This window comes from Sinocyclocheilus anshuiensis, unplaced genomic scaffold (genome assembly GCF_001515605.1).
Source record: "Sinocyclocheilus anshuiensis isolate Anshui unplaced genomic scaffold, SAMN03320099.WGS_v1.1 scaffold1443, whole genome shotgun sequence".
In the NCBI taxonomy this organism is placed as follows: domain Eukaryota; kingdom Metazoa; phylum Chordata; class Actinopteri; order Cypriniformes; family Cyprinidae; genus Sinocyclocheilus; species Sinocyclocheilus anshuiensis.
Genome location: NW_015540913.1, coordinates 34,781 through 62,735, shown reverse-complemented (window position 1 = coordinate 62,735; position 27,955 = coordinate 34,781). Strand labels below are relative to the sequence as shown.

Genomic DNA, 27,955 nt, shown 5'->3' with positions numbered 1-27,955 from the left:
TGTGAAACACTTTGAACAAATTGACCCTTATTATAACGTGTTACCAAGTATATTTGAGCTCTCTGTACAAAAACAAAATAGGCATTTTGACTCAGATTCAACAAACCAAAGCAACATACAGACTTTGGGCAGTACTTTCCTGTTTATCTTTTGTGTAAAACAAATACAGAGTCCAACAATAATAAGCGCCATTTCACCATTGTGCATTAAGATAAATAATCTGTTTCTTTGGAGTTATGAAATTGAAGTTTCCAAGTTGGTCAGTTTCACTCTGCAATGCTCATTTTGTGCACATTGTGTGTATCCTGTATCTGTACGGACATTCCATATGGATGGGTACTGACTTGTCAGTATGGAAAGTATAAATGTCTAACTCATTAGAAGTCAAAGCCAAGCATCCTCTGCATTGTTGTTTGGAGAAACAGCTCTCAGGTCAGTCTGAGGTCAACGTAAAACCTCCAGTCTTGTTGGCCTCAAGGAAATAGGATGGAGGAGACAGAATCCTCAATGGACTATCAGGATCAGAGAGAATCCATTTGACAGGCCCGGGGAATGGAATACAGCGTTCTGAAAAATAAAAGGGTACTCGGAAGTCCTTCCCGCAGTGTTCTGGAAGGCTTTCCATGGCTGCATTGCCACTTAGTACCCTACAGTGAAGATCATCAAATCATCAAAGACAAATCAAATAGAATAGCTTCATGTCAAATGCGGCCCCTGAGATCAAATAGAGCAAGACTCTTTCATAAATATGAGAGAAACAGATTTCGTACTAGGAAATACGCTTCCTTTTTGATGTCATCTTTTGCAGCAGTTATGTTCGGAAGGATTCTGATAGCTACTCTTGCAGTTATTTGAAGGAAATGACTCTCATCAAACTGAGTCACTTGGGAAAGGGGAGATGAAAGTTGTCACATTTTTCTCTTGGTTATCACCCTGCTTTGAAATTTGGTCCTTGGTGACAAAGTTTGACGGATGATAAAAAAAAAAATATATATTATTCCCAGTTCACAGTCATAATAGCCCAGAGTTTGAGAAAACAGATGAACTGGGAATTGGTTTTTCCCTCTTAAAAGTCATCCAAGATCGAAACGAATCAACAGGTGAGATGGAGATGACTCCAACCCCACATTGGCCTCTTCACGTGGGAATACTCCTCATGCAGTGACTTGCTTTTCTTCTCTTGCCCGCTGTACTCCTCCTTTGGTCTCCCTCTTCTGTTTGGAGGAGAGAGATACCAGCCGTCTTGACTTGCTTTGCTCTTGTCTTGCCCCAGACAGTCATCTATCCCTGTAACGGCAGCAAAACAACCAGTTAAACTATGTGGAGCTGATTTGGCAGATAAACATACTCTTCGTCTGTCAGTTCGTGCTAACCCAGACCGCTCTCCCATATGGTCAGGTTTTGAACAGAAGGGAGAGAGAACAGTATGTGATTGAGCAAACTCTTCCCTCTGTGTGGAACTGATTAAACAGTGCACAGAGGCCAAGACTCCTGCTTTATCTAGCTTTCAGTTTCCTATATTACCTATTACGGTAGTGCTCGATTACTAGAATGCACTGCCTACAGGTTGGGATCCATAAAAATGGGTGGTTTATAGATTCTGGCCTCCAGTACAATGAAATAAGGTATCATTTGCTTCACTTTATAGTTGTTTCTTGCTTTTAGAGACCTGGCACTATAATGGTGTTTCCCAATCTGCAAACTGTTTTTGAATAATTGCATTGCACACAGTATGATTTACTTGTCAAGAGCGAAAATCTACAGTTTTTTATCCAATTATTCCTTCCAAAGCATTTATTTTGCTCTCCAGAGACATTTAGATAACATTTGTAGTTGTAGTTTGTAGGTTTTCTCTTAAAAATATCTAACCTTATAATGAAAGAAAACTGCATTTAAATAAAATCTCCAAGTAGTTCTAAAAATAAGTACTAAAAAAGATAATATTCCAGTTCTTTGGTCTTCATATTGTCCCCTCACAATTCATAACCTACCACATTCAGTCCAGTCCCACGGCTTTGTTTGCATATGAATCTTAGAATAGTGTGGAATCAAACTCCTACGTGTCACAACTGCAGGCTTGTCTCATTGCCCAGGAAGGTGCTGACACACCCAGCAGCGGGTGAATTTTGTGTCTTGTCATGACGAGTCAAAATCTGCCACAACCCTTAAAGCTATCTGAAGGTGAGATATAGGCCTGTGCTTTAAATAACACAGTAATAATAGAATGATCTATTCAGCTGCTTCAAAGATTTGCTGATCTGGTGAAATGGTTCTGTGTATTTGTGAGTGTCACTCATATACTTGACTGTGTTCAGTCATGAAGGTCATTTGAGTAATATAATATAAAACATTCAACAACTTTATTACATTTTTGCCATGAACCTACACAGGAATATTGATTTTAGCACTGTAGCAAAGCAAGCAATTATGTAAACATCAGATTATTTGCACATTGATACACATTATGCAACCTTTAGTCCCGGTCTTCGAATTTGATTTTGCAGAGTGAAGTTCCAAAACTGCTACTGTAAGTGATACTGTTTGTATCACACTGTGTTTTCAGGTTCCAGACAGACAGACAGAGAGACAGACATACAGACAGACAGACAGACAGACAGACAGTCAGTGACTCTTTCTGTAAGCTGCATTGATACATCAGTAGGTGGCGACAAGTTTCTTTTTTGAGTGAACCTAATCCAACTGATTTGTTCAAAAACACTGATTCAACTGGGAATGAAACATGTGATGACATAGTGAGATACTAAATCACTCAATATAACAATATGTTCAAAATACTGATTCATTCAGTAACAAAACAGTGAATGGCTTTATGAGTGCCTTTTTAAGTCATTCAGCCAATCAATTCATTCAAAAACATTGATTAATTTAGAAACGAAATGTGTGAATAGCTTTATTAATGAGTCAATGAATCTTTCACTCAAACTGTTCATTTAAAACACAGATTAATTCAGGAAAGAAACAGGTGACTGGCTTAATGCGTGAGTGATTGAATCATTTAGTCAACCAATTTGTTCAAACATTCTGGCTGTGTCCAAAATCGCATACTCTCAGAGTAGGTAGGCATACTTATTTTGAAGTAGTTACTTTTTAGCGACCGTTAAAAAGTCCTTTCTCTGTATAGCATGAATGTGTGTAGGATGAATGTAATCCGGATGTACTACATTCGTCATTGTCATGTGACCTACAAGCGTCAGTTGTGTCACTTCACTGCCATTCACAGATCCTCTCCCTTGCCTCCTGGGATAGTAAAGTGTCCATCAGATGCACACTTCATAATCTCGCCAGAAATGCCTGTTTTATGAATACTCTGAATTGGGGCATACTACTCTGTTCACATAATGATTAACTCTTGTGTTCAACTGTGGATACAGCAACTAATTCATTGAGAAAGGAACACCACTGTTGTGGGTGTTGCTCATAATCACAACATCTGATTTTCCATCGGTTTAGTTTGGAAGTGTTTTCATTCACGGAAGCAATCTAGAAAAAATAAGTGGAAATATTGTGGCTAAAATTTAATTCCCTCATTATTAACTTATTAAATTATAAAAACAAAGAAAACGACAACACAGCAGATGGTTGCAAACACATTAATCACAACAAGTAAGTGAAGTAAATGATTCTATCCCTAAATCAGAGAGGTATGTGGCTATATGTGCAGCTGTCAGTGGCCATTCAGGCTATTACTCTGGGCAATGAGAGAATCACCAAGGCCCTCATCGGAGGAATTATCACAGTGGGATTTCAGCAAGGTGACATCTGTTGGACAGACCAGCTGTGCGCAGCCCTATACCGTTCACAGATTAACGCACAGATTGTTTACACTGCAATCGATCTCCAACTGTTTGAATTCCATTAGCTGTGCAACGGGCTTCCCAAAAATCTCTGAGGTCCCACCAGCTAAAATCACGGCTGGTCCAAAATTCTGAATGTTTTGCTCTTAACACCTATGATAAATTGCACATCTGACACTAACCATTCTGTGCATATTTCTGGTCAAATTCATTCAGCAGACATGTTCTCCATTAGTTCTTGTTTAGATTTTCCAAAATAGACTTCTCTCCTGATGTGCGCAATGAGAGATTGTTCTCCAGAAAAGGCAAGAACAGGAAGACAACATCATTAAATGTCAGCAGTCTTTAGAAATGAGCCCAAAATAAATGAAGCTTGTGCTCATTATGAACAGAATGACTTTGCATCAGGGCCAGAAGATCAGGGGCTGAGGAGCCAGGCAGAGCAGCCCACAATCTCCTTACTGTGATTACTAGGAAATAGAGAAGAAATGTCATCACTGGGTGAAAGAAAGAGCGGGAAATCCAATAAATTAGATTTAGTCAGGCACCAAGCATAATCTGGCCTGTTAGCACCTACACTAGAATTGTATGAGTGATGCCCTGAATTCTGAGTACATTCTGCTTGGACAAAATGGAACTTCTTGAAGGCAGTTGTAATTTTGTATGGTCCTTTCACACTACTCGAAGTCAATCCAATCACTAGGGAAAATACAATGCAGAAAGAACATGTGGAAAAAGCTTTTGACATTTTGACAATCTCTACTTCCAGGAGCACAGCTGACACACCACTCTGTGTCTGTTCTTGGGCTTTGGTTAATGCAGTGATTATTTTTTAGGAGCCGTTGTAATTGACATGAATTCTGCTGAGCTCACTCCAAGCTTTCGCTGGTTTCTCTTCTCAAAGAATTCAAGACCTGTTTAAGGGAAAATTTCCAACTCTATACTGCTTATACAACACAGTACCCTTTGTTTTCTTACTTAGTATGCCTAATTATATATAAGGCATGTTTTACCCAACTTACTATATATTTTCATTCTGGCCCGGTGGCCTTATTTCAGGGATCTATGGAGATGAGAGATCCCTGTTATGATTTAGATCATAGATCCCACTCTTTAGGGGTTTGAACAGCCTTTGAACTTCTTTCATCATCAAAAAAGTTGTAAAGAAATGAAAAGTACTTTTAAAATCAGTTTAAAATCATATAATTCCACATTGGAATTGAATCATATCAGTAGCCTAATAAAAGCTGTTTTGATTTTACATGCAAAGGGTTTAAAAACAGACAACCATTTGTTACCATTGTTTGAATGATCTATTTTTCAAATGACCCAGAATGCTCTGCGCCTTTATTTCTTATCTGTCCTCCCTGTTCCTCTCTGTGTTTTGTACATATTTGTACATAGTTATAGGTCACAAGCAGCTGTATTTCTTTTTCAACACCAGCCCGATATAAACCTGTTTACTGCCACATTGATTAATTCCCCGACAACAATGAAAAGCACTGGCTGATTATAAAAAACAATATAAGAAAATTTGATTTAGGGAGAGTTTTTTCTGGATATTTTTCCAAATGGTGGGGTTAGTCACCTAGGTTTTCTCTCTTCTTTCCTGAAGGATAAGCCTGTTTGATTTATCACTCATTTAACTGTTTAGAATTTAAGGGAATTAGAATAGGAATCTGTGAAAAATAATGGGGAAAAATGCATAAAAACAGGTATTGTTTTTGTAGTCTGATTGATGGTCTAATGCATTGCACTAGTAAATATTTTGTGTTGTTTCTGATTAGATCAAGCTGTTGGAATATAGCGTTTGGCTGGCAGTGGAAAACCATAATGCAGTACATTGTGATGGGGTCTGTGGAATGACCTGAAATGCTTCGTAAATCAGTGAGATGCAGACAGTAAGAGACAGGCTAGAAACTGAGGGCAGGGCAAACAGCCAGTGACCACATAAGCAACAATCGAATGTCAATAGGTGCCATGATTCTCTCTCTCTCTCTCTCTCTCTCTCTCTCTCTCTCTCTCTCATATGTGTGTTGTTTCTCTCTCTCTCTCTCTCTCTCTCTCTCTCTCTCTCTCTCTCTCTCTCTCTCATTCTCCTTATCAGCTGCGTTCCATCTATCGTGTGCCGGGCAGAGTAATCCTGGCCAGTACACCCCTGCAGCATGCCAGCTGAATCGTATTGCCAAAGCTTCCTCATCAGAGTGCTTTCATTTGCAGGTTAGCAGGGACGGATTGTGTATAATGCGAAAACCTATTAAGGAGGATTTCTAAATCAAGTCCTTGTGTTATGTGCGAGAGGATTTATAAATAAAGTTACTGCCGTTATTATGAGTATTATGATATGTGTTACACATCCTCCTGATATAGAGATGGAATGTGGGTGATGTGTTCACTTATGTATGTCACGAAACCTGGTTTCCAGCATCACCTCCGTCCCATTCTCATTTCAGTTAATCCCAGCGGATTTCAACCCCTGTGCTTATCGGTGTACCGCAGGACACTTCTCCACTACATCTTCCTGTGTCTTTGGGTTTCAGAGCTGAACAGCACTGTGTGATTATGTGTGTTGAGACCCCTGTGGGGTTACCTTGCTAAGTGACACTGTGTTTCAGTCACATTTTGTTTTCCAGCTACCATATAAGCATGACATATCACAAGAGGGCTTTTGCCCTGACAGCTTGAGATATGTATAAATGGAGGTCTGAGTAAGCTCAAAGTGGATGGGGCAGCTCCAGATGGGTTGTACAGAAGGCCCATACCTAACTATTACTTTAAGTGCGCACTAGATGAAGGCAAAAACATGACCGTTTAAATGTTTGGGGTCAATAAGATGTTTTAATGTTTTTATGTACAGTAAAAACAGTAACATAGTGAAATAAGTAAAATAAGTATTTCTGTTTGAATATATTATATGGCAAAAGTTTAAAATACCTATTTTCGGTTTGAATATATTATAATTTATATGGTAAAAGTTAGATTTTCAGCATTTTAGATCACATGATCCTTTAGAAATCATTCTAATATATTGATTTTGGTGTTCAATAAACATTTTGTATCGTTATCAATGTTAAAAACAGCTGCATTGCTTTCTTTGATGAATAGAAAGTTTATTTAAATTTTAAAGTTTATTTAAATTAGCAATCTTATGCAACTTTATAAATCTTTCTTGTCACTTTTAATCAATTTAATGGGTACTTGCTGAATATAAGTATTAATTTAGAAACAATATTGGCTAAAACTGATAAATAAAAAACACAATTGAGAATTATTGGGAGAGATTTGTAAGTACTTATAATCTCAATATGTTTAGTGACAGCTGCTATAGGATTTACAGAACGTTTTATGGTAACATTTTACACCTGGTTTAAAATTTTATTTAAATCAGCATTTTCTTTTGTTTAATTTGAAATGTGACATCCACTTGTCACTTATTTCACCTTTATGTTAAAAAAATAAAAGAACAATATGAATTACCAGATGGTGAGGGATGCAACACGACTTTCCAGAATGTTCAATTATTTTTTAAAACAAGGGCAAGGCAAGGCAAGTTTATTTATATAGCACATTTCGTACACAATGGTAATTCAAAGTGCTTTGCATAAAAGAAAGTAAAATAATCACAAAATAAAACAAGGAATTTAAAAACTTTGAAAATGATTTAAAATTGATTTAAAATGAATTTAAGACAGTTAAAAATAGAAAATGATTATACATAAAATACAGTGCTGCTTCAGGTGTGTTTGATTAGGGTTGGATCTAAACTCTGCAGGACACCGGCCCGTGAACATATCTGCTATGTATTTAGGTCCTAGGCCATTGAGTGATTTATAAACGAGTAAAAGTACTTTAAAATCAATCTTAAATATAACTGGTAGCCAGTGTAAGGACCTAAGGACTGGTGGGATATGCTCAGATTTTCTGGTTCTAGTCAGAATCCTGGCAGCAGCGTTCTGGATGAGCTGCAGCTGTCTAATGGTCTTCTTGGGAAGGCCGGTGAGGAGACCATTACAATAGTCTACCCTGCTGGTAATAAAGGCATGAACAAGTTTCTCCAAGTCTTGACTGGAAACAAAACATCTAATTCTTGCAATGTTTTTGAGATGATAGTATGCTGATTTAGTTACTGCTTTGACATGACTACTGAAACTAAGGTCTGTCTCCAGAATCACACCAAGATTCTTGACTTGATTTTTAGTTGTTTGAAAAGGGGAATGCTTTTCAAGGACACTCAAGATGTTTTTTTCCTCTTCATGGAAAAACATCCACAAAAGGTCATGAATGGGTAATGTAAAGCTCTGGATTGGGTGTCTCAGCAGAAGTCCTGATGATGGCTGGTTCAGGGTTTCATATGAGCAGCAGCTAAAGCAGCGGGTGAACGGGAAGACGTGTGTACACCAGTGCCACAGTGTTCTCTGTTTAAGTAAACCCTGCAGTGAAGTCTCTGTCGCTGAGATCAGAGGAAGTTTTTTTCCCCAGTTACCATTCCCTTAGTTATTATGGTGGCGACGCATGAAAACACTAGCTCTTTGTTGTTTAAAGGAAAAAAAAGATTTTTGTTGAGAAGTGTTTGTGTTTTTCAGACTTCCCTATATGTCCTGTACCGATGATGTGTGGAAGGTGAGGAAGTTCTTCTCTATATTTCAAATGGATGGTCCATGTGGTACATCATGCATCAAACAAGTGAACCTGGGGCACTAATGCCTGTTCCTTGTTTCTTCCCCTTTGTGACTCATTCACTCAATTAGCTCCATCTGTAGCGCTGTACATTTCACACGTTCACATATACACTACACACTCGGAAAGATACTAGCATGCACCTATACACAAAAATGCTGTATACACAATAAACACTCCAGTGTGTGCTGAATTGAACCACCAGGATATTGCACACTTATCAATAACATGCAGCATTTTAAAAACCAGCCCACCCCAGTTTACTCAATCTAAAAGTACTTTATATATTGCAGAGGTAATTAGAATCAGCAGCTGACATTTATCTGCTGTGGTCTTAGTATGATGGACATTATCTTTTACAGACTTTAATGTATTAAAGATGTGTATGAACAAATACTAATCACATACCATCCAGAGAGTCAGAGGTAGCTGAATGGTTAAGTATCATTGAGAGGTTGAGATGGCACTGGGGACACGTTGAGTTCTCAATCACCATGGGACCCTTGAGCAAGGGTCTTCACCTCACATAGCTCCAGTGAGACCGCCGTGGCAATTAGTCTGCTGTAGGTTGCTGCAGCTGAAAGGCAGGTCACAAGTAACTGAGCACACGGCATATTTGTCAATGACAATTTACTCTGAGTCCATGTCTGAGGAAAAGTGCCAGCTGAAAGGGATACTCTATAACTCATGCTTCATCCGAAATATTGAGCCCACATGTGTTTTGTGTGCCTTTTCTGTTTTTATCTGTTTATTATTACTCTGAACACAGCCTAAACATCCTGTATACCTTTGAAAGGTTGTTGTTGAGAACTGAATTTCAAATAAAATAAAATAAAATAATAAAATAAAATACCGTAATTCTTTGGAATCCATTTGCACTACTATTCATTTATGACTGTCAGAACAACTACATTTCCAACCTCATTTAAACAGAACCTCAGGACAGACTGCGTCTAGACTCACTAAGCCAGTTTTTGGCTTAGCTGAGCAAGCAATTGAGCCAAATTCATGTTACCTTCTCTGGTAATTGCTATTTATGTGATTTGTGCATATTATTTTGGTGAGGAAGAAGGAAGAAAAAAAAAATCTGGTATAAATCTCATAATATATGGTGGGGTCCAAAAGTCTTAAACAAATCTGTAAAATGAATAAGAAATATTTGTGATGCTACACTGTTTTTTTTTTTTGTTAGCAAGTAATCAAAAGTTTTATAATTATAACGTTTTTCATAAAATTGCTATAACAACATAATTTTAATATAATTGTAATATAAAATAAAACATAATAGAAATATATTTTTATATAATATGATTTATTTTTGTGTAAAATTAGAACAGTATTTTTAATGAATACTTTTATTTAGCAAGAATGCATTAAATTGTAAATGTCCTTACTTTCAATTTTGATCAACGTTACAAAAGATTTCTATTTTAAATAAATGCTGTTCTTTTAAACTCTCAGTTCATAAAATAATCCTGAAAAAAAAACTGCTTCATGGTTTCCACACAAATATTAAGCAGCACAACTGTTTTCAACACTGATAATAATAATAAGAAATGTGTTTTGATCACCAAATCTGCATATTAGTGTGATTTCCGAAGGATCATGTGACACTGAAGACTGGTGTAATGACTACTGAAAATTCTGCTTTTTCATCACAGAAATAAATTATGTTTTAAAAATATATAAAAATAGAAAACAGTTATTTTAAATGTTAACTTACATCATTATTAGGCTACAAAAACACTTGTAATAATACCCCAGCATGAACCTTTCTGGCTCATATTTCACTAAAACTGTGTAACACTCTGGAGTATAGTACTTTCTAGTTAAATCACATAATTGTCAGCTGCAGTTTCCTTCACGTTCCCATCACAGTTTATTCCACAATCTTATGTAATTTTATATAATATTATTTTCCTTAAAGGAGTCATAGCTAAGTATAAAGTGTGATTGCGTGCTGGCATTGAGTATAAATTTCCTGAATCTTATCAAAATTCAAGGTTTCAGCTGCTGAGCTCTCAGGGTCCCATATTTGTATTATTTCTGGTTCTGATTCTGCCAAACAGCAGTAAAACTAGAAACACTCCGGCACACTTGCATTACTTACGTGCCACCCTTCAATAAGCAGGATGATGCCACATACAGAACCATGCAAAACAAAGACAGGGTTCAGTAACACAAGTGGAAAATAATATACGACTGTATTTCAGAAAAAAGACCCTTGGAGAAAACTCAGAACACATGAGGAGACCGAATCGTATAATTAAATACTGTTTGTCTTTTGTCCAGGATCTACGACTGAATCACAAGTGGAAAGAATTAAATCTCCAAGCAGCTTTACAGATGTCTTTCTAACTAATCTCAGGTTGTTTACGTCAGTGTCGCACGCATGTAGCCATGAAGAACAACATGTAATCACTGTTCACTTTTAGGAGAAACATTAATAATGTCATTACGTTGTCATGTTCTAGGTGTCCTTTTAAACTAATGCTTACCATAAATAGCCATTGCTCTGAAATATTTTTTACATTAATGACTTTCCATGGCATAATGTCTCAGAAGTGCAGAGATAGGATGGGTGCTAATTGGAACACATAATCTTAAGGGCCACAGGTGATTTATTCAGTGGTCAGGGCTTTTAATGCTTATAGGAGATAAGGGATAGAAGGGTACCTCCATCATGAGTGGTTTCTGGCAAACAGCTTGGCACATTTATGTGTTTGCTAACTGACCCATATCAAATAAAATCTTAATTAGTTCAAGAGGAAAAATAAACTTTCATCTGTATCATTAAAATATTTCCAGCCCAGGTTTATACTCACAAACATAATGGTTTATTCACACCACAGGTGCTCTGAATAATTACCAAGGATGCAGGAAATAACAGGCAGTATCTCAGCATCTCAGAAAGAGCACATCTGTCATTAACATCGCAGAACCAGTGAAGAAAAAGACTAATTGAAGAGCAGCCAGTCCAACAGCCATTTATTAGTGAAGTTGGATAAGATAAACCATCTGTGGACCTTCATGTTCTTGTATTCTTTTAAATGTGTTTCATTTTTTACAGCTGGAACATCTGATGTATCATTTCAGTCTGTGAATGATGTCTCTTTTGTACAAGCCATTACCTTCTTCATAACTGAACTACACATTAAAAATTAGTAAAACAAATGTGTTAACTGTACAGATTTCATTACAACGAAACTAGACATTTTAAAGTGGACAGCTTGTTTGTTTTCAAAATGAGTGATCGCATTTAGTAGTAGTAGTAGTAGTAATATCTTTATTTTGTCCCTTCACAGGGCAATTTATACAGCATCACCTCACAAACAGATAAAAATGTATAAGACATCGTGACAAAACTGCTAGAATAAATAATAAAAAAAACATCACAACAAATACGACCACAACAACAAAACCCGGGCATTAACAGTGCACCATTTTGTTAAAATGTTCAAATTCATAGTACACCTTTATCTTTATGTTTCAAATAATTGTTTACAATCAAGACTGCATTTGAAACAAAAGATCTAGAAGCTCTAACAGTCCTCCACTTGGGCACTCTATATCGTCTGCCTAAGGGGAGCAGTTCAAATTCTGAATACAAAATATGAGATGTATAATCTAAGATAGTCAAGGACTTCCTAAGGACATTTTTCTCACACAAAGCTGATACCCCCAACTGTACAGAGCCTGTAATCTTTGACCCCAAATTAGCAATGCTCTGCATCTGGGATCTACTTTTAACATTTAGTCCATAAAACCAACAAATCATAGCAAAAGTCAAAACAGTTTCAATAAAAGATCTATAAAACATTATCGAAATAGATTTATCCACATCAAAGGACTTAAGCTTCCTTAAGCTTATATTTCCTTAAATATAACTGTTTTTGTGCTTTTGATACAACAATATTTGTGTTTTCCACCCAACTTAGCTTATCATCAGTGCATGCTTGGCTGAAGTGTGTATCAAGGGCATATAGCAATTACAAGGGCAGCAGCCATGAGCACTCTTCTGAAACGTAAGATGACGAATGGGACACCATATAGTGCCTTGGATTCCAAGGACAAACACACATGCCCATTTTAAGACTGCAAGTACATGTCAAGTGTGCCATTTGGGACAGGGCCACTGTCATGCCGTTATTTTTCCAAACAAATCATTGAAATGCATTTGTACATATTAGAATGTAAACTAAGACTAAAAGCATAAGACGTAGTGATGTTATTTAATGCCACTTAGTTTGTTTCACTCAGTAGAGGAATTAGCTGCCTGACGTCTTCCGTAGGAATCCAGGGAAGATCCAATTAGGAAAATTCAGGCACCATTTCAACCCTCAACTCCTGTAAACAGATTTTAATAAGCTTTGCATCTGCCAGGCACCCACTGATACTCACACATGGTGTTTTTTTTTTGTTTTTTGTTTTCAGCCAGTGGCAGATTATATAGTGTTTTTGCTTGCCTTTGTATTTACATGTTTTCAGTTTAGGGTTAATCTTCAATCATCATCTTCATGGGATTTAGGATGTCTGCCAAGTTTCTTGAGCAATCTAACACACTGCACGTCATAATATTACACATTCCTGCTTCTTGGACAGCTTACATGCTGTCTAGTGCATGACAACTAGTCTGAGGGCACTTTGTTTTAGGCTTTTACCCAAATCATTGGGAAAGCTATGACCCAAGTTTTTTAAACAGCTTAGTCAACCAGCTAAATCCAGATGTTTTCTAGACGTCCCCCATTGCATATCAATCATTTCTGAATAACATGCACATCCATTTCTAAATAAATCATTATGGAACTAATGATCATATTAAAAATAGTTTGTGATTTTTCTTTTTTTGGAGGAACTGAATGTCAAATGCCCTGTTTCTCAACAGCATCCAGTCACAATTAAGACCAGGCAGTGAAAATACGTTTTTACACATGGAACATGGGCAAAGGCACATGGAAAGGCAATCCCATACATCTGATTAAAAAAAAGATCATTTAAAAAGAGCAATATCACATTTATTTATGTATTCACATGTATTTGAGTTTCAGCATAAGTAATTTAACACATTTTATCATTTCATATTTTTCCATTAGAGGGTTCCCTCACCTCCAAAATCCAAGTTTAACTCATGCAAGCATGTAATTGAATAAATGAGGCTTAAGCAAATTAAGTAATAGACCTCGTAACTGAGACAACTGTTCGGAATATTCCATTAATAGCGTTCACTGAATCCTCAGGAAAGCAAATTTAGTACAGATGTGATCGTTATAGCAAGTGTTATGTGGCTTTGTGATGTATTTTGTTAAGGGGTAAGTGATTATTGGGATGCCTCAGGAGTCTGACCACAGAGGAGACAGTCAGCTGTGAATTAAAGAGCATATCTCCAGGGAACATGACATAAGCCTGCAATATGATCTGAGCCAGAGGGCACAAGAACCACATTCCTTTTATAAAGCTGCTTGACACCTCTCTCTAGGTCACTTTCCCCTGCAAGGACACACTGAAGACAATCACTGGCCATCTCTTACTAAATATTTCTTATATTCTTCTTATCTTATTTGCAGTGTGAAAACCCATGAATCAATGGCTGTTAAATCAGTGTCTTTATTTAGGACATTATCACAGAGACATATGGGTGTACTGAATGAATTACTCTCCCTTCTTCTACATTATGCATATTAGTGTAAGGTAGAGCATTTACATCATACAGAATAATAAAAAATAGGCTGGCGCAGACGTTAAGAAATACAGTTTACGTTTGAAATTTATGTATAGATAAGATAGTTGATGCATAACATGTCTATAAACATCTGTGCAATCAGCTTGATATTCTAGGTCAATATTTATAAAAATGTATAAAAGTTGTGTATATTTTAAGTGCTTTGACTGGCCTAGTTTTTACCACTCTTAAACCCTTTTTGTATTCACTTTAAGTACTCCAGTGTGAGAAGACAATCTTTATGAAGTCGTAAAAACTGCATAATTGTAAAATAATTGGCAAAATGCTGTTTAAAATAGTTCTAAATATATACAATATGCAGTTCCACAAAGCTGTTTGCACCATGCTCTTTTGCCACTTAATATTGTTTTGGTGAGTCAATCTATTAAATTACTTAATATATGAAACCATGGTCCGCACTCACAATAGTCTTCTTTTACATTTTATTTTGCTGTGATTAATGTAAAATAAAAAGCTAAAAGAAGACTATTTTTGTGGGACTATTCTGTGTGCGGATCATGGTGTCATATACTAAATATATAAAATATAAAATCTGCAACATCATCTCAAATAATAATAATAATATAGAAATAATTGTAAAATAATTTAGATGATATTACATTCCAGTAGATGAAGTGTAGCATGTCACACACTGTATAGGAGGACACTGTCACTGATCGGTGCCCTGAATATGTTTAAATCTTTTTTTGCATGACAAGTGCGGTGAAATATCAACTGATCAATGAAGATATGAGGAAGTATTAAAGATGTGATTATTCTAAGCCAGTCTGATATCTCATGGATCTTTGAAGGGACATCTATCAGGAAGCGAGTTAAAGTGTGTACTGAGTGTTCAGACTTTCCCCATACACGATTATCCCTTTAGATTGATCATGCAAATCACAATTTGCAATATCACAAAAAACCACAGTCCCTTTGTGCAACAAATAATCTCTATTGCACTGCGATTATCAGTTTAGAGAGCATGTGGCTTGGACAGCATACAGCTGTTATTTAGATAGTGTGAAAGTGCATTAGTTTTTCCCATTACCATTTCAAGGCTGGCGTACAGGCACACACTCAAATGCCCACAAGACAATTTACCATGAAGGTCTCCAATCTCTTACAGTTTCCACATTTGGGGTCCAAAAAGATGGGAAATCTTAATATAGGGGTATAATTACATGAACCATTTAACCTGCAAAACCTTTCATTCTCATCCAGCTGAGATAGACTGCACTGATGTTCTTTCCGGACACAAACGAGCAGTCCAGAACAATTAAACTAGTGATTTGTTCTGCAACAACAGTCATTTTATAGAGGACAATGTGTTGATAAGTTAACTACAGAGAACACGATCGCATTGTTAAATCCAGCTTGTTTTTCCCCACTGACTCTCCAAGGGCAGAAGGCCACACAAGGACTTTATTTGTCTTTCTTGGACCGTGCATCAAGACCATATATCATCTGTGATTTCCTGCTGCCTTAATGGTTCCAGCACCTAAGAGAATACCCTCTGCAGCAATGCCCTCCCTCTCAGAGCACTTACAAAAACAAATCCTGTCAACCTGCAGCACCTGGAATCACTGTGGAGCTATAACTCTCCTAAGAAACACCCTGCCCCATCCTGTGTTCCCTGCCCTGGGCTTGGACTGCGGCATTGTCCCAACTCACAGTTTTCCTCTTTCCGCTCCTCCCGGACACTCCACATAACTCTAATTATTGGCCCACTCCGCTGATCCCCGTAACGTTCAGCTGCAACACCTTCAAGGACTTCCTCTCCATTCAAAACAACCCCGAAAGCTGCCGCTTTACCGTTCTGATCTGTGGGAAAAGAGAAACTCACAGCATGGGCTGCAGAGATAGGATTATGGTAAAATTATGAGGTGTGAGTGTGTGTATAGATGTGCGTTACTGGAGTCATCAGCCAGATTTTCAGCTTCCAGAGAGCCCTAAGAGGTTGCCAAGGGGAAATAGCGCCTGTTAAGAAATAGCAAGAAGTCACTATTTCCTCTTGAGACTGTTATATATGTATTTATTTGTGCTGTAAGTGACTTTTTGGAACTTCCTTACAGGTACCACAGAAATTGGTGTCCTGAGGAATCAATGTGTCTCGCTGACAGCCTAACCAGAAACAAAGCGATGAAGATATAAGTGATAAAAGGTATGGAAATCTGTATGCTTTGTCAGTTGCTTGTTCATGTTTTTGGATGTTTCGGAGAAAGGACATGTGGTTGAAGAGATGGGGGTGGCTAAGTCTGACAGAATTCGGGAAACTGAAAATCACCTGCAGCACCTTTAAGGTCAAATCTATTTTCGCATTCCATTTCTGGGAAACAGAAGTGTCACAAAGTTTGCAAAAGTTCTCAAGTGCAATATTGTAAGTTTAAAGACAGAAAGAAAAAAATCAGGAGAAATAATGAAATGCTTTTATATAAGTTTTGCTGTGGTGATGTCTCAGGTGTTTCTATTCACTTTCTTTCTTCTGTGGAACAAGGAAAGCAAGAACCAATCAAATGTGTACCTTGAATGCATGTCATTTTACCAAATACATAAATATAAAAATATTTTGAAGAATATTAGTAACCAAATCATCTTGGTTACCACTAAGGATGGGGGTAAGTGCAACTGGACGGTAGTCATTGAAGCGGGATGGAGACGACTTCTTCGGGACTGGAATGATGGTGGTGGCTTTGAAACGACACAACATGTGGGTGAAGAATTGTCATTTTTCATTTACTATTCCTTTAAGGGAGCAAAAGGACATTGCAACACAGAAAGACCAGGGGCCATCAGCTGTATTGTGATCTGTTTCATAATGGACGTGTCCATGCACTTGCAGAAAAGACAAGGCAGACAAACACAGGGTCAGCACATGGTGTCCTTGTGCATCCTTGCTACCATATTTTTGCACAACCAAGAAGTATTTGATTCACACTCTGTAAGAAATACATCCCACTGCTCTGCATCTTTATTTTACTTGATTTACACTTGTGGAAAGCACTATACAGAGGGATGGAGCTGCTTTACTGTTTCATTACTGATGCTCTGTGCTGCATTTGACCCTGTGATCCAGTCCCTCATTGAATGTTTCACAAGGCATTGGGAAACTCACACATCTTAGCTAGCAAAATATACACTTCGGCTATTGCAGTAAGCAAATGGTATGCCAGGAAAAAGCACAAACAGCTTTGAGAAACATAAAAAAAAACCTTACATAAAATGTAAGGCTTGTAAACAAAAATTAAAAAAAATTAAATTAAATATAAACTAAAAAAAAGAAAAGAAAAAGAAAAGAAAATAAACAAGATCACTATTCAGTATATATGTCACTGTGGCATTGCTTTTAGAAAAACCAGTCATCAAAATGGACAAAATCAGACAAAATTGGCCAGTTAGTTATTTGCATATTTCATCTCCACCAAAGAAGCAAAACATTAAGCGTTACATATCAACAAGCAATGCACAAGCTAAAAAGGCGGCCTTAAACAGTAGTGGATCGAGAGAGATTCCTTTTTCCTGTTCCAACCACTCTGTAATGGCATATTATTATTATTTTTTAATTAAATGAAAAAAACAAACAAAAAAAAAAGCAAATAAAAGCAATTTCACTAGTGCTCTCAGACATTTAGACCCCACTGTATCCACTGTGTATTTTTTCTTCTTGTATAAACACCCTTGCAATGTGTAACACAGAACTGAACACTTTGCCCTGTCAGTAACACTAGTTTAGTCTAATATAGGAAATAATTCTTAAAGAATGTAATAAAGCAAACTCACACTTATATTTTTTAAAAAGTCTAACACTAGAACTGGTACATGGAGTGAGGTGTGCTAACAAGAGCATTTTCAATCTTAGCTACAAAGAATAAAAGGCAAAAAAAGAGGAAGAAAAGATTAACATACAAATGAGCATATGTTCACAAAGACTGTCCAGAATGAAGTTAAAGCTGAACAAATACTGAACACAAATGTAGCTACTCCCCTTCTAAAAGCACATAGTCGTCATGTTATACTGTGTTTGTCTGGTCTTCAGAAGTAAATATTTTGAAACCAGTTCAACCTTTAACTCCAGGGAACTGACTTTAAGACAGTTTGCATCTGTCAGCTCATTGCATATGGTATTTTCTCAACCAGCAGAAGGTCATATACTGTTTTCTTTTGCCTTTGTGTTTAAGTTTTCAAACCACCAGGCGTAGATCTGGTGGGGACATTGTTGATTATCTTCTTCTGTAAGATCGCTGTGCAGCATTGAAACTAATGTTGTGAATACATGGAAACGGCACGATTCATGACAACACTGAGGAACATTGAGGCTCATCTGCTCATTATTTTTAAACATCTGCTTATAATTACTATCAGTCCTGACTTTTCTCACCAATATAGGTTTTTGCAACCAAAATATTGTCTTTTTTATTCAGATAGATAGAACAAATATTATTTTAAGAATGGGTAAGTTTGTTTATCATTCACAGGGCTGCACATTCTAATGGAATGTTATAATAAATAAAAAATAGCACTATATCTGTTGGTGAATATTTATTTAAAGTCTTTAATGGTTAATAACCATGCTGCATTTGTTTCACATTATATTTCTGTGCTCAATGTCAGTAAAGATAATGCTTCATTATTAAGACCTTTATTAATGGGTCTCTCTGACCTCTAATGCCTTATTTGTTGATCTTTGCAATCCCTGTTCTCTCATCTGTCTCTTGCCATTGTAATGCTCTTCTCTCAATGGCTTAGTTATGCTCTGAAGAGCATTCCTGAGTTATCCAAGTGGCCGAGTGCAAAACCTCAGTGTGACAAAATGCTTTTTATATGATAACTACCATTATCAGCTCATATAATAAAAACTCCAGCACACAATTTTATGGGTAGCTATAATTTCAAAGGCATTGAAGGGCTTCTTTTTCATCGTCTTGTAATGTCAAATAATATGCTGGAATTTCACTAAGAATGAATTATGTGCTGTCCTTTTTTATTTTTTACTTGCATGCACTGCCTTGTTTTAGTACTTGATTTACTGTGCTTGGTTCTGTTCTCTGATTCAATGTATGACTTTAAAAAAATGTAATTAAAAATAAAAATGTATTATATAATATTATTTTAAATTTGTGTCAGGTAAATAGTGCTCAGTTTTGAGGAAATGGTTGACGTTTTAGAAACCTTAATCATTTTCTTTTTTGTATCTTTTTGTTTGATGAATGGAAAAAAAGTTGTACACAATGTAATCGCTCACCCTGGAGTCCCACTTAACATTCATCATCTTAAAACACCAGGAAAAAAACAAGCACAAGAAAGTACTATTCAAACATCAATCATTCAACGGTTGTGTTTTACATTGCCAAAGCCTTGACAAAGCACTAAAACTAAAGCGTTCATGTAAACTTCTCAGTGTAAGATTGCAAACCTCCAGTGGATTTCAGAATAATCAAGAAAATAATAAAAACTCATAGTTTATTTTCATCTAAAATGGGGGACAAATTTATAGATGAAAAGATAAGATGTCTCAGATTTTTCAGTTGCATAACAACAATGTTTTCCAGCATTTGCAAAAGGAAGGACTAAAGGGTTATGGGAAGAAGCGGGTCATTTTGGCACAGCATGCAGGTTTCCTGTACAGTTTGACAGGATAAAGACTGAAGGGATCTGAGCCGCACTGATTACTTTCATAAAAGTCATGTGTGCATTAAAACGAACTAGGTGCTGCGTGAGTGATGGCAGTGTCAACTATCTGTAATGGCTTGACCTTGTAGAAGCACATTCACCTCGCCTCGTAAGACAGATACTGCGGTAGCCTGCCGGGTGACGTGGGGTGATGGAACTCTGCTGTTCTGTGACCCTCTAATATCAGAGAAAGCCACATTCACCAGTGTCCTCTTCAAGGGGAAACTCTGACACATTTACAGTACTTGGATCAATGGCGCAACAGAAGAAATCCGCTGCCCTGTAAATAGTGATCGATATCTCAGTGTCCTATCCAGAGGCCCAGATCATAATTAATGCAGAACAATGGATTTTTCATAGTCAGGGCCTAAAATTACCACTCGCCAAGCAGCAAATCCAAATAAATTCAGCATTGGCAAGTATATGTACTGTAACAGCCATTCACATAGAACTTGAAACACACGAGAAACGGGGAGAGGAATGCGGGGAAACGCAATTTGAAACACATTTTTTAAAAGTTGAGCTTATTTCAAATTGAGCATTTTGAATGCAGTGTCATGCGCAAGATGCCAGCGGTCAAGCGTGTCTATCTAGCGCGCTTCCATAGAAAAATTATGGAAAAGTAGCGCAGTGAAATGGAATAATGCATTCTGTAGGAACAGTCTCTAACTCGCCAGTTGGCCGGTAACTTTTTAAATGAATTCTAACAATGAGAGAACGAAGAGAATGAAATATGGTTTAGCTTGATTATCAAATCGCCAAGCATGTGTTGTAATTACAAAAATACATAATCTGATCCACTGCGTGTTTCACTGTGATCTATGATCACTAGCTGTGATATAAATGAGCGGCTCGGTTTATAATGTTGTCAACCAAAGAGAAGCATTTTCAAACAAATTTTTCCAACTTTGGGTCAAATATGGACTAACCCAGCTGTTGGGTTAAATTTTTTCATTACATTTTTAACCCAAAAGTTGGGTTAGTCCATATTTGACCCAAAGTTGGGTTGAAACAACCCAGCATTTTTTTGTGAAACGTCCCTGCAATAGAAGCTGTAAGCAAAGAAAGCAAAGGAAAAAAAAAAAACCTACCAATATTAGCTTTGTATTTTTACTGTTGTTATATAAAATATTAATAATAATAATAATTGCATGTACATTTTACATTTATTAATTTAGCAGATACTTTTATCCAATGACTAGTATTTATAAGAATAGTACATTATTATTATTATTATTATTATCTAAATTATAATTACATAAAATATCATTTATAATTGTTATGAAATACTTCTTTAAAGTACTATAGTGATATTTCTTTATTTATGTTTTTTAGAATTTGATTAAATAATAATAATAATAATAATAATAATAAAAATAAATATTATTATTATTATTATTATATGGAATTCTTCTGCCTGTTTTTTAATGTAATGCACACATAGTTTCATGGCTAGTAAAAATATTTATGGCTGGTCACTTTTCTCAAGTGACTGGCCATTGGCAGCTGTGGCAAAATGTTAGTTTTAGGCCCTGCATACAGTGTACGCGAGATAAGATGCCTGACTTACTGAAAAGGTATTTACAAGCATGCACACAAGAGCAACAGGGTCTCATAAACTCTGCCAGCTGTCCTGGGTCTGTCAGTAAGTGGCTGCCATTAACAGGTCTTCAGTGAACCTGTTTCTTGATTCATTTCCATTACCACCATCTATATACTCCCACACCATATTGACTCGGAGTACAAAATGATGAAACATCGTCACATATAGCAAACAAATGCAAAGCTATCTGATTCCTGTCATACTATGCATAGTGCAATGTTTGCACTTGCAGTTTTTAATTAGATAATGTAGGCTGCTCAGCAGTGTGTGTATAATGCATAATGTATTTGTAGCTGAGGCAAAATTCGACTATGCACTGTCAAAACTTTATAAGATGTCTTTAGTAGTCATGGCAGATTTTGATGCACAACCTGCTGATTTTCATTTTCTTTAACCTGTTTCCTGCTGTTGTTTCTTCCCATTACAGGGCAAGGCATAAGAATCTCACTCAAGTTTACCAGGCGAAATGGAAGTTAAACATTCAAACCTTTTTGCAACCACTGCATTTGTATTTCACTCACCCAGATCTCAACTCTACATTTGTTATCACTAGCCCTGCAAGAAAAGCTCAGCATATTTACGAAATGCACGTTATGCACATCCTCCTCCCATCTCTTATGTTTTTTGTAACTATTTTGGCGAATGTGAGCTACCAATAGCCCTCTCAGCCAGAATGTAACAAATTACGCAGATTTTCTCTCACAATTAGGGTATAGAAGTGTTCTGTGTTATCAATGTGAATTATAAATCTATTGATCCATGATTGCTGCTTTTGTAATGCCGGCCCAACTTTGATTACTGGACCAAGCCAGGGTTATTTTTAGAGAGTTTGATGGAAATGTGTGCCAAATTCTTACTTTTGGATTACAAAGATCATAACAGTTTATCATCGTGCATTTGTTCTGCCAGGAGTATCTCATGCTAGGATCAAGATGGTCTGGAAGAGGTCCTGGAATATATGAGATGTATTGATTTAGATCCTTATTGGATCAGAACCAGATGAAACAGTCCACCGTCTAAACAAATAAGGTCTCTAACTCGGTGACAGATTGGTGTCCAGACTGAAACCAGTGCCATTATCAAGGGGGGTCCTTTTATTTAACTTGAATCCAACTATAATAACTTTGTTAAGGTGAATTTAGTTTGTGAGTTAGGCTTTGTCAGGGACACTTTGTGGTGTCTTTGCGCTTCCTTTTGATTTGAATGCCAAATGTGACTTTTGTTCAGTTATTTCCTTAAGTGAAAGATAATATGGATGCAAATTCAGGTAAATGCATGCTACCGTCCCTGGCTATTCATGTAGCTAAATTTAGTATGCAAAAAAATAGATCAGTAACAGTTAGCAAATGTAAATCTTGACCTTTACATTTTTAATTGTTTAACACAATGCAATGGAAGCATTGTGTATTAATTAAAAAATAATTAAATTAAAACAGTTTTTTTTATGTTGCCTTTTTATCCATACACTGTAAACTATTATTTTCCAAAGTTGTAAATAAAACAAAGATTATTGGAAGATGTTTTCCAAGAAAATACTAGTTAAGTTCATGTTTAATTCAATGGGTTACTTGTAGGTTCTTTGTAATTCATTGTTAAATTTCCCAGCAATTTCCGTGAAAATTATTTCTACATCATTTTTTTTTTCAGTGTATGCATGCTTTTTAAAATAATTTCTTAAAAATCTATCAAATCAATTATATTTCACATGCATAAATAATTTTTAACATAAATTGTAATATTTGCTACATCCACCTAATTATAGAAATCACACCCTCAATGGTGGTGAATCAATATTTAAAACTCAGGGGAAGAGTAATCATTACGTGTAATGTTGATTTAGTGTCTGCACCAAATAGAGACATTGCAGGACTGTGTACAGACGCTGTTGTAGAGGATAGGTTATTTTTAGAGCTGCAGGGACATGCAGGTCTTCCTTCTGCCAATGTCCATCACTTCCTAAACATGGGTCATGTGGCCTGCCAAAGACAGATGATCAAAATCAACCCAAGAGGAAAGACCTCAGAAGAATTGTTTCATTGCTCTGCTGACTGGTTTCCTCTCTCAGTAGTGCTCAGAAGTCAGACAGTGGAAGCATACTGTGACACTGAGAAGAAAAAAAGGGAAACTCAATAAACTGTATAAACTTGGGAATTTGGAAGTGATGATATTGTAATCACGGCAGTGACTGATACATTCTTGTTCAGCTTTCAATTCAGCGAACTGGTTTCTTTGACAAAACAAAAAACTTTTTTACCCCAAACTATCATTCCAGTAATTTCAGTATTTATGTTTTTAGAAAGCTTTGTATTTTCAGTGCTTTGAAAAATAATTAAATTATTGTTATGACAGTATCAGGCTGCAGTATATGTGCAGTGGCATTTTAATGCTCTCAGAAAATGTTCTTCACTGTGGTTATTTAGTCTATGTATTTATGTTTATGTTTAACAGAAACTATGTCGTTTAGTCTGGGTTAAGGTTAAGGTTTTCTGGTGCTCAGATGTCTGTCTAAATAATTATAGAGTGCACTTTGAAATGAAATTAATCATAAACATGCCGTGATCTTTTATTTATTTCTTTTTTCCATCAATTTGGAAACTCTTCAGTATAAATGGTTATAGATTTTGCACTTATGATACAAAAAGACTCCTGATAACTTGATCTAGAAGGTTAAAATTCCATTACCAGTTGTATTTTTAGTGGAGTTTTTTTTTAAACCCTAATGACAAGAATTACTCAGCTGACACTAAATGCAAAGCTGAATGAGTCACACACTCTGAGAAATCTTAATGAATATAATATGAGAAATTAGCTTTGGTATGCTCTTTTTACACTCTCCTTTCTACGTTTTTAATCTTGTCATTTGGTGGGAAATTAAAATAAATTTTAGGATTAGATCGAAGTTCTAATCCGGGCGGAGTTTTGTTTTCTTTTTTCCTGAATGATTCCAGACAGAATTATTGCAGAAAGACACCGTGGGTAATTCATTGTTGATAATGTTAGCACATTTTCTTCCTAACTCGACCATGCTTATAGCCTATTCCAGCCTTGTTAGAGCTTTATTATTTTAGTCCACTGTCATTCATACAATGCAGACATTTAGGTAGCAGTTCTGCTGATTGGAGAGTAATTTGGTGCTGAGATCCAATCAGAGGAACCTAATTATCATCTGGCCTATGTTACCCAGACCAGCATTTGCACTATGACAAATTATCTATGAACCTTGTGACACAAATGACGTCATAGTTATGTTTCAAAATGAATTTTCTTTCAATCAAAATGTCTGATCTACTTAAATCTGTTGTCATTTGCAAACATAACATTCTGGAATAAATGGAAGATTGTCACACAATTAAATATAATGGTGACTCATCAAGTGTTAAAATTTCACCTTTAAAATGCTACTCAAACAAAGCATAACATTTTGAATGTCTCTCCAGTTCACCTGTCTATTTATATTGTATGTATAGTCATAATTTGAACAATAAAGCTGTGCATAAGCAACCAAAAAAGATTCATCAAGCATTTCAAGTTCTCATATCTCAGCCGTAGCACTTTGCAGTGACAAGAGGCGATCCTGAAAATCAGACCCAAGTCCGCAAACCTAAAACAGTCTTGTCTTGGTTTATTCAAAACAGACCTGCTGGACTGAGCGAAGATGAAGGTAAACTGGAGAAAATTTGGTTTTATTCAGACACGTCGAATCAGACTGTCTGGAAAACAGAATGCAGTTATGATAGAAGGCCAAAAAAAACAAGGTCAACGACCTACCTCAAAGGCTGCTGTTGTTGGTGCGAGAAGTATGCGTGAGGACAAAGCTCTCCGTGCACTGCTGGCTACTGGAGGACAAGGAACGTCGGGGCGAACGCTGAAAGCGGTTCCGCCGGTTGAGGTAGCTGCCAGCCGTCCACGTCCTCTGTCTCTTGCGGAGGTACTCCTTGTAGTTCTTGGTGAGCAGGGTGTAGAGGAACGGATTGATGCAACTGTTGCTGTAGGTCAGACAGGTGGTCAGATAGTTAATGTTCCGCTTGGCCTTGGTGGAGAGATCCAGCTCGGGCTGAAACTGACCTAGAAGCTGCCAGATCCAGAAAGGCAGGAAGCAGGCCCAGAACAGGAGCACGATAGTGAAGATCAGATATAGCACCTTCTGGTTTGGGAGCTTCTTGGTCTGCTTGAACGTCATCGTTTGGGAAATCCAGTAGGTTCGTGCCAGGCATATGTACAGGTACCCGATTATCACCCCTGGAGCCACGATGCTGGTGCCAAAGAGAAAGGAGATGTAAATTTTATATGAGAGAGGGCTCAAGGTGGGTTGACACATTGGCTTGGAGCTTGCCGTCATCAGCTGGACGCTGATGATCATGGGTAAGGTGAGAATCAATGAGGCCGTCCACACCAAGAGGGCGATTGCTTTTCGGTAGCTCTTAGAGCGTTTGACTGTATCCAGAGGCTTGAGGACGGCAAAGTAACGTTCTGTGCTCATGACAGTCAGGGTAAAAATGCTGGCATGCATTGTAAGGAAGTCCATGCTGATGAGGATCCGACATCCAGCGTCTCCAAAGTACCAGCCCTTCAGGAAATGTGTGCATACCACAAATGGAATCGTGAGTAAGTAAAGCAGATCAGCTAGTGCCAGGTTGATGATGTAGATGTACATAGAGGCAGCCGAGCGCATGGAGTGGCACATGACCACGAGAGTGTAGATATTTCCAGACACACCCACCAGACACATTAGGGACAGGATGGTGCCAATGGTGAAAGTGGCAGCCATGTCTTCAGTAGAAGCTTCTACTGGAAGCTCAGTGACATTGGAAACCTTCTCCACCATCGCCACTATGGGCTCCATTGACACAGTGGTCATCTCTACAGAAGAATTAATGGTCAAAAGTGGTTAAAAAGTTGTTGAACAGTAAGTTGTTTCGCGTATAGACTTATTTTGTGATTATGAATTAAATAAAAGATTTTATAATCTAAGTTTAATCTATGATACATAATTTTGAATTTTTCTTAACAAGAAACGACTATACTATGAAAATATAAATTTAATAATTAAAAAAAATATATATTTATTTTAAACTAAGGTCAAACATTTTATTATGCCTCTAATTCCAATCATACACTTATGTAATAAAAAATATATTACATTTATTAAATAAAAAATAATTGGTCACAAATTATTTTAAGGTCCAACTCTCGCTATTAACAAACCATTAACTACGACTTTTGCCTCAGTAAACTCCTAATTTTCTGCTTATTAATAGTAAGGTAGTTGTTCATTTTAGGTATTGGGTAGGATTAGGGATGTAGAATATGATCATACATAATGTGTGATTTATAAGTACTAATAAACAGCCAATATATTGATAATAGGCATGCTAATAAACAATTAGTTAACAGTGAGAATTGTTCCCTGTACCAAAGTGTTACCAAATAATTAAATTAATATAAATGGTATTTTAACCAATAGTATAAGGTCAGACATGTTTTTTGTGCCTCAAATTCAAAGTCATGAATAAAATAATAATTTGTTTTTAAATAAAACAATGTTTTAACCTGTGGTACATATACGATCAAATTTGTTTAGAGTGCCTTAAATTCTGGCTAAAAAAATCAGCACTCCTATTAACGAAAAAAAAAAATACTTTGAGAGGTGGATTAACTTTCCCACTACTTGATGTAATCACTTTAAAGTCAGCTGATTTTAATTTACTATTCCTATCAAATGACTAATGCTTAAGCATCAACAAAATATGTAATATTTAAAACTAGACCCCACACCCTCAAATTAATGAAATATGCTTATTTATCATAACAGTTAAGGCATTTAGATAAGTGACCTCAAAAGTCAAATACAAGAAGAAACAATATTGCTTTACCTTGATTGGATTCCTCAGATGGCGTAGCTCCAAGCAAACAGACGTTTAGCATTTATAATGAGTCCAACTCATGGTTTCTCCTAAGAGTTTACTCCTGGATTCCTACCACGTTGTCAGCAAGAAATCCTTGTATAGCAAAATGAAACAATTCCAGTAGACAAAAAATAAATGACTTAAGCTGTGCTATGTGTGTTAGGACACACAGATCACGTCAATATAAAAAGCGCAAATAAGTCATAGTCAGGTGCTTCAGCCATGTAAGAAAAACTTCAGTTATTCTTCAGCGGAACACTTACTATATCGCAAACCTGAGTGGCAGATAATAAAAATCCTACAGGTTCAGAACAATGAAAAAAAGTGGTACGAACAGAAAAAGGGCACAATCCTCTTAGATGGATATGCTCAAGGAGGCGATCACTTTCAGCTACAGCTGGGTTTCGAAACCATCTCCTCCACTGACAGAGTGCGTGCTTGCGAGGGGTAGAAAGAGAGAGAGCTATTCACACACTAGCATAGAGTGGGAGGGAAGATGAGGGCGAGAGGAAAGGAGAGGGAGAGAAGAGAGAGATTGGTTGGGGGAATGCATTGTGTGATTAGG

The 27,955-nt window shown here is 36.7% G+C and overlaps 1 protein-coding gene across 4 annotated transcripts; it reads right to left on the bottom strand.

Annotated features, from left to right (window-relative positions):
* On the bottom strand, positions 1-27,899 carry LOC107689263 (urotensin-2 receptor-like). Of its 4 annotated transcripts, none has more exons than XM_016487201.1 (3): positions 27,358-27,898; positions 25,253-26,344; positions 1-1,287 (listed from the first exon to the last, which is right to left on the bottom strand). In XM_016487201.1, exons 1-2 carry the CDS (start codon positions 27,407-27,409, stop codon positions 25,254-25,256), a joined length of 1,143 nt encoding a protein of 380 aa, XP_016342687.1. In that variant the 5' UTR covers positions 27,410-27,898; the 3' UTR covers positions 1-1,287; position 25,253. The 4 variants fall into 4 exon arrangements, with proteins under 4 accessions (XP_016342687.1, XP_016342689.1, XP_016342688.1 ...); XM_016487203.1 differs by lacking the exon at positions 1-1,287 and adding an exon at positions 9,039-9,069; XM_016487202.1 differs by lacking the exon at positions 1-1,287 and adding an exon at positions 16,655-16,696.
* Between the last annotated feature and the right edge of the window lie 56 nt (positions 27,900-27,955).

Excerpts from the sequence above, each read along its gene's own strand:
- LOC107689263 (XM_016487204.1), bottom strand. The coding sequence starts at position 27,409 with ATGCTAAACGTCTGTTTGCTTGGAGCTACGCCATCTGAGGAATCCAAT. Across the intron at positions 26,345-27,357 it reads ATCTGAGGAATCCAATCAAG|AGATGACCACTGTGTCAATG; the intron begins GTAAAGCAATAT and ends ATTCTTCTGTAG.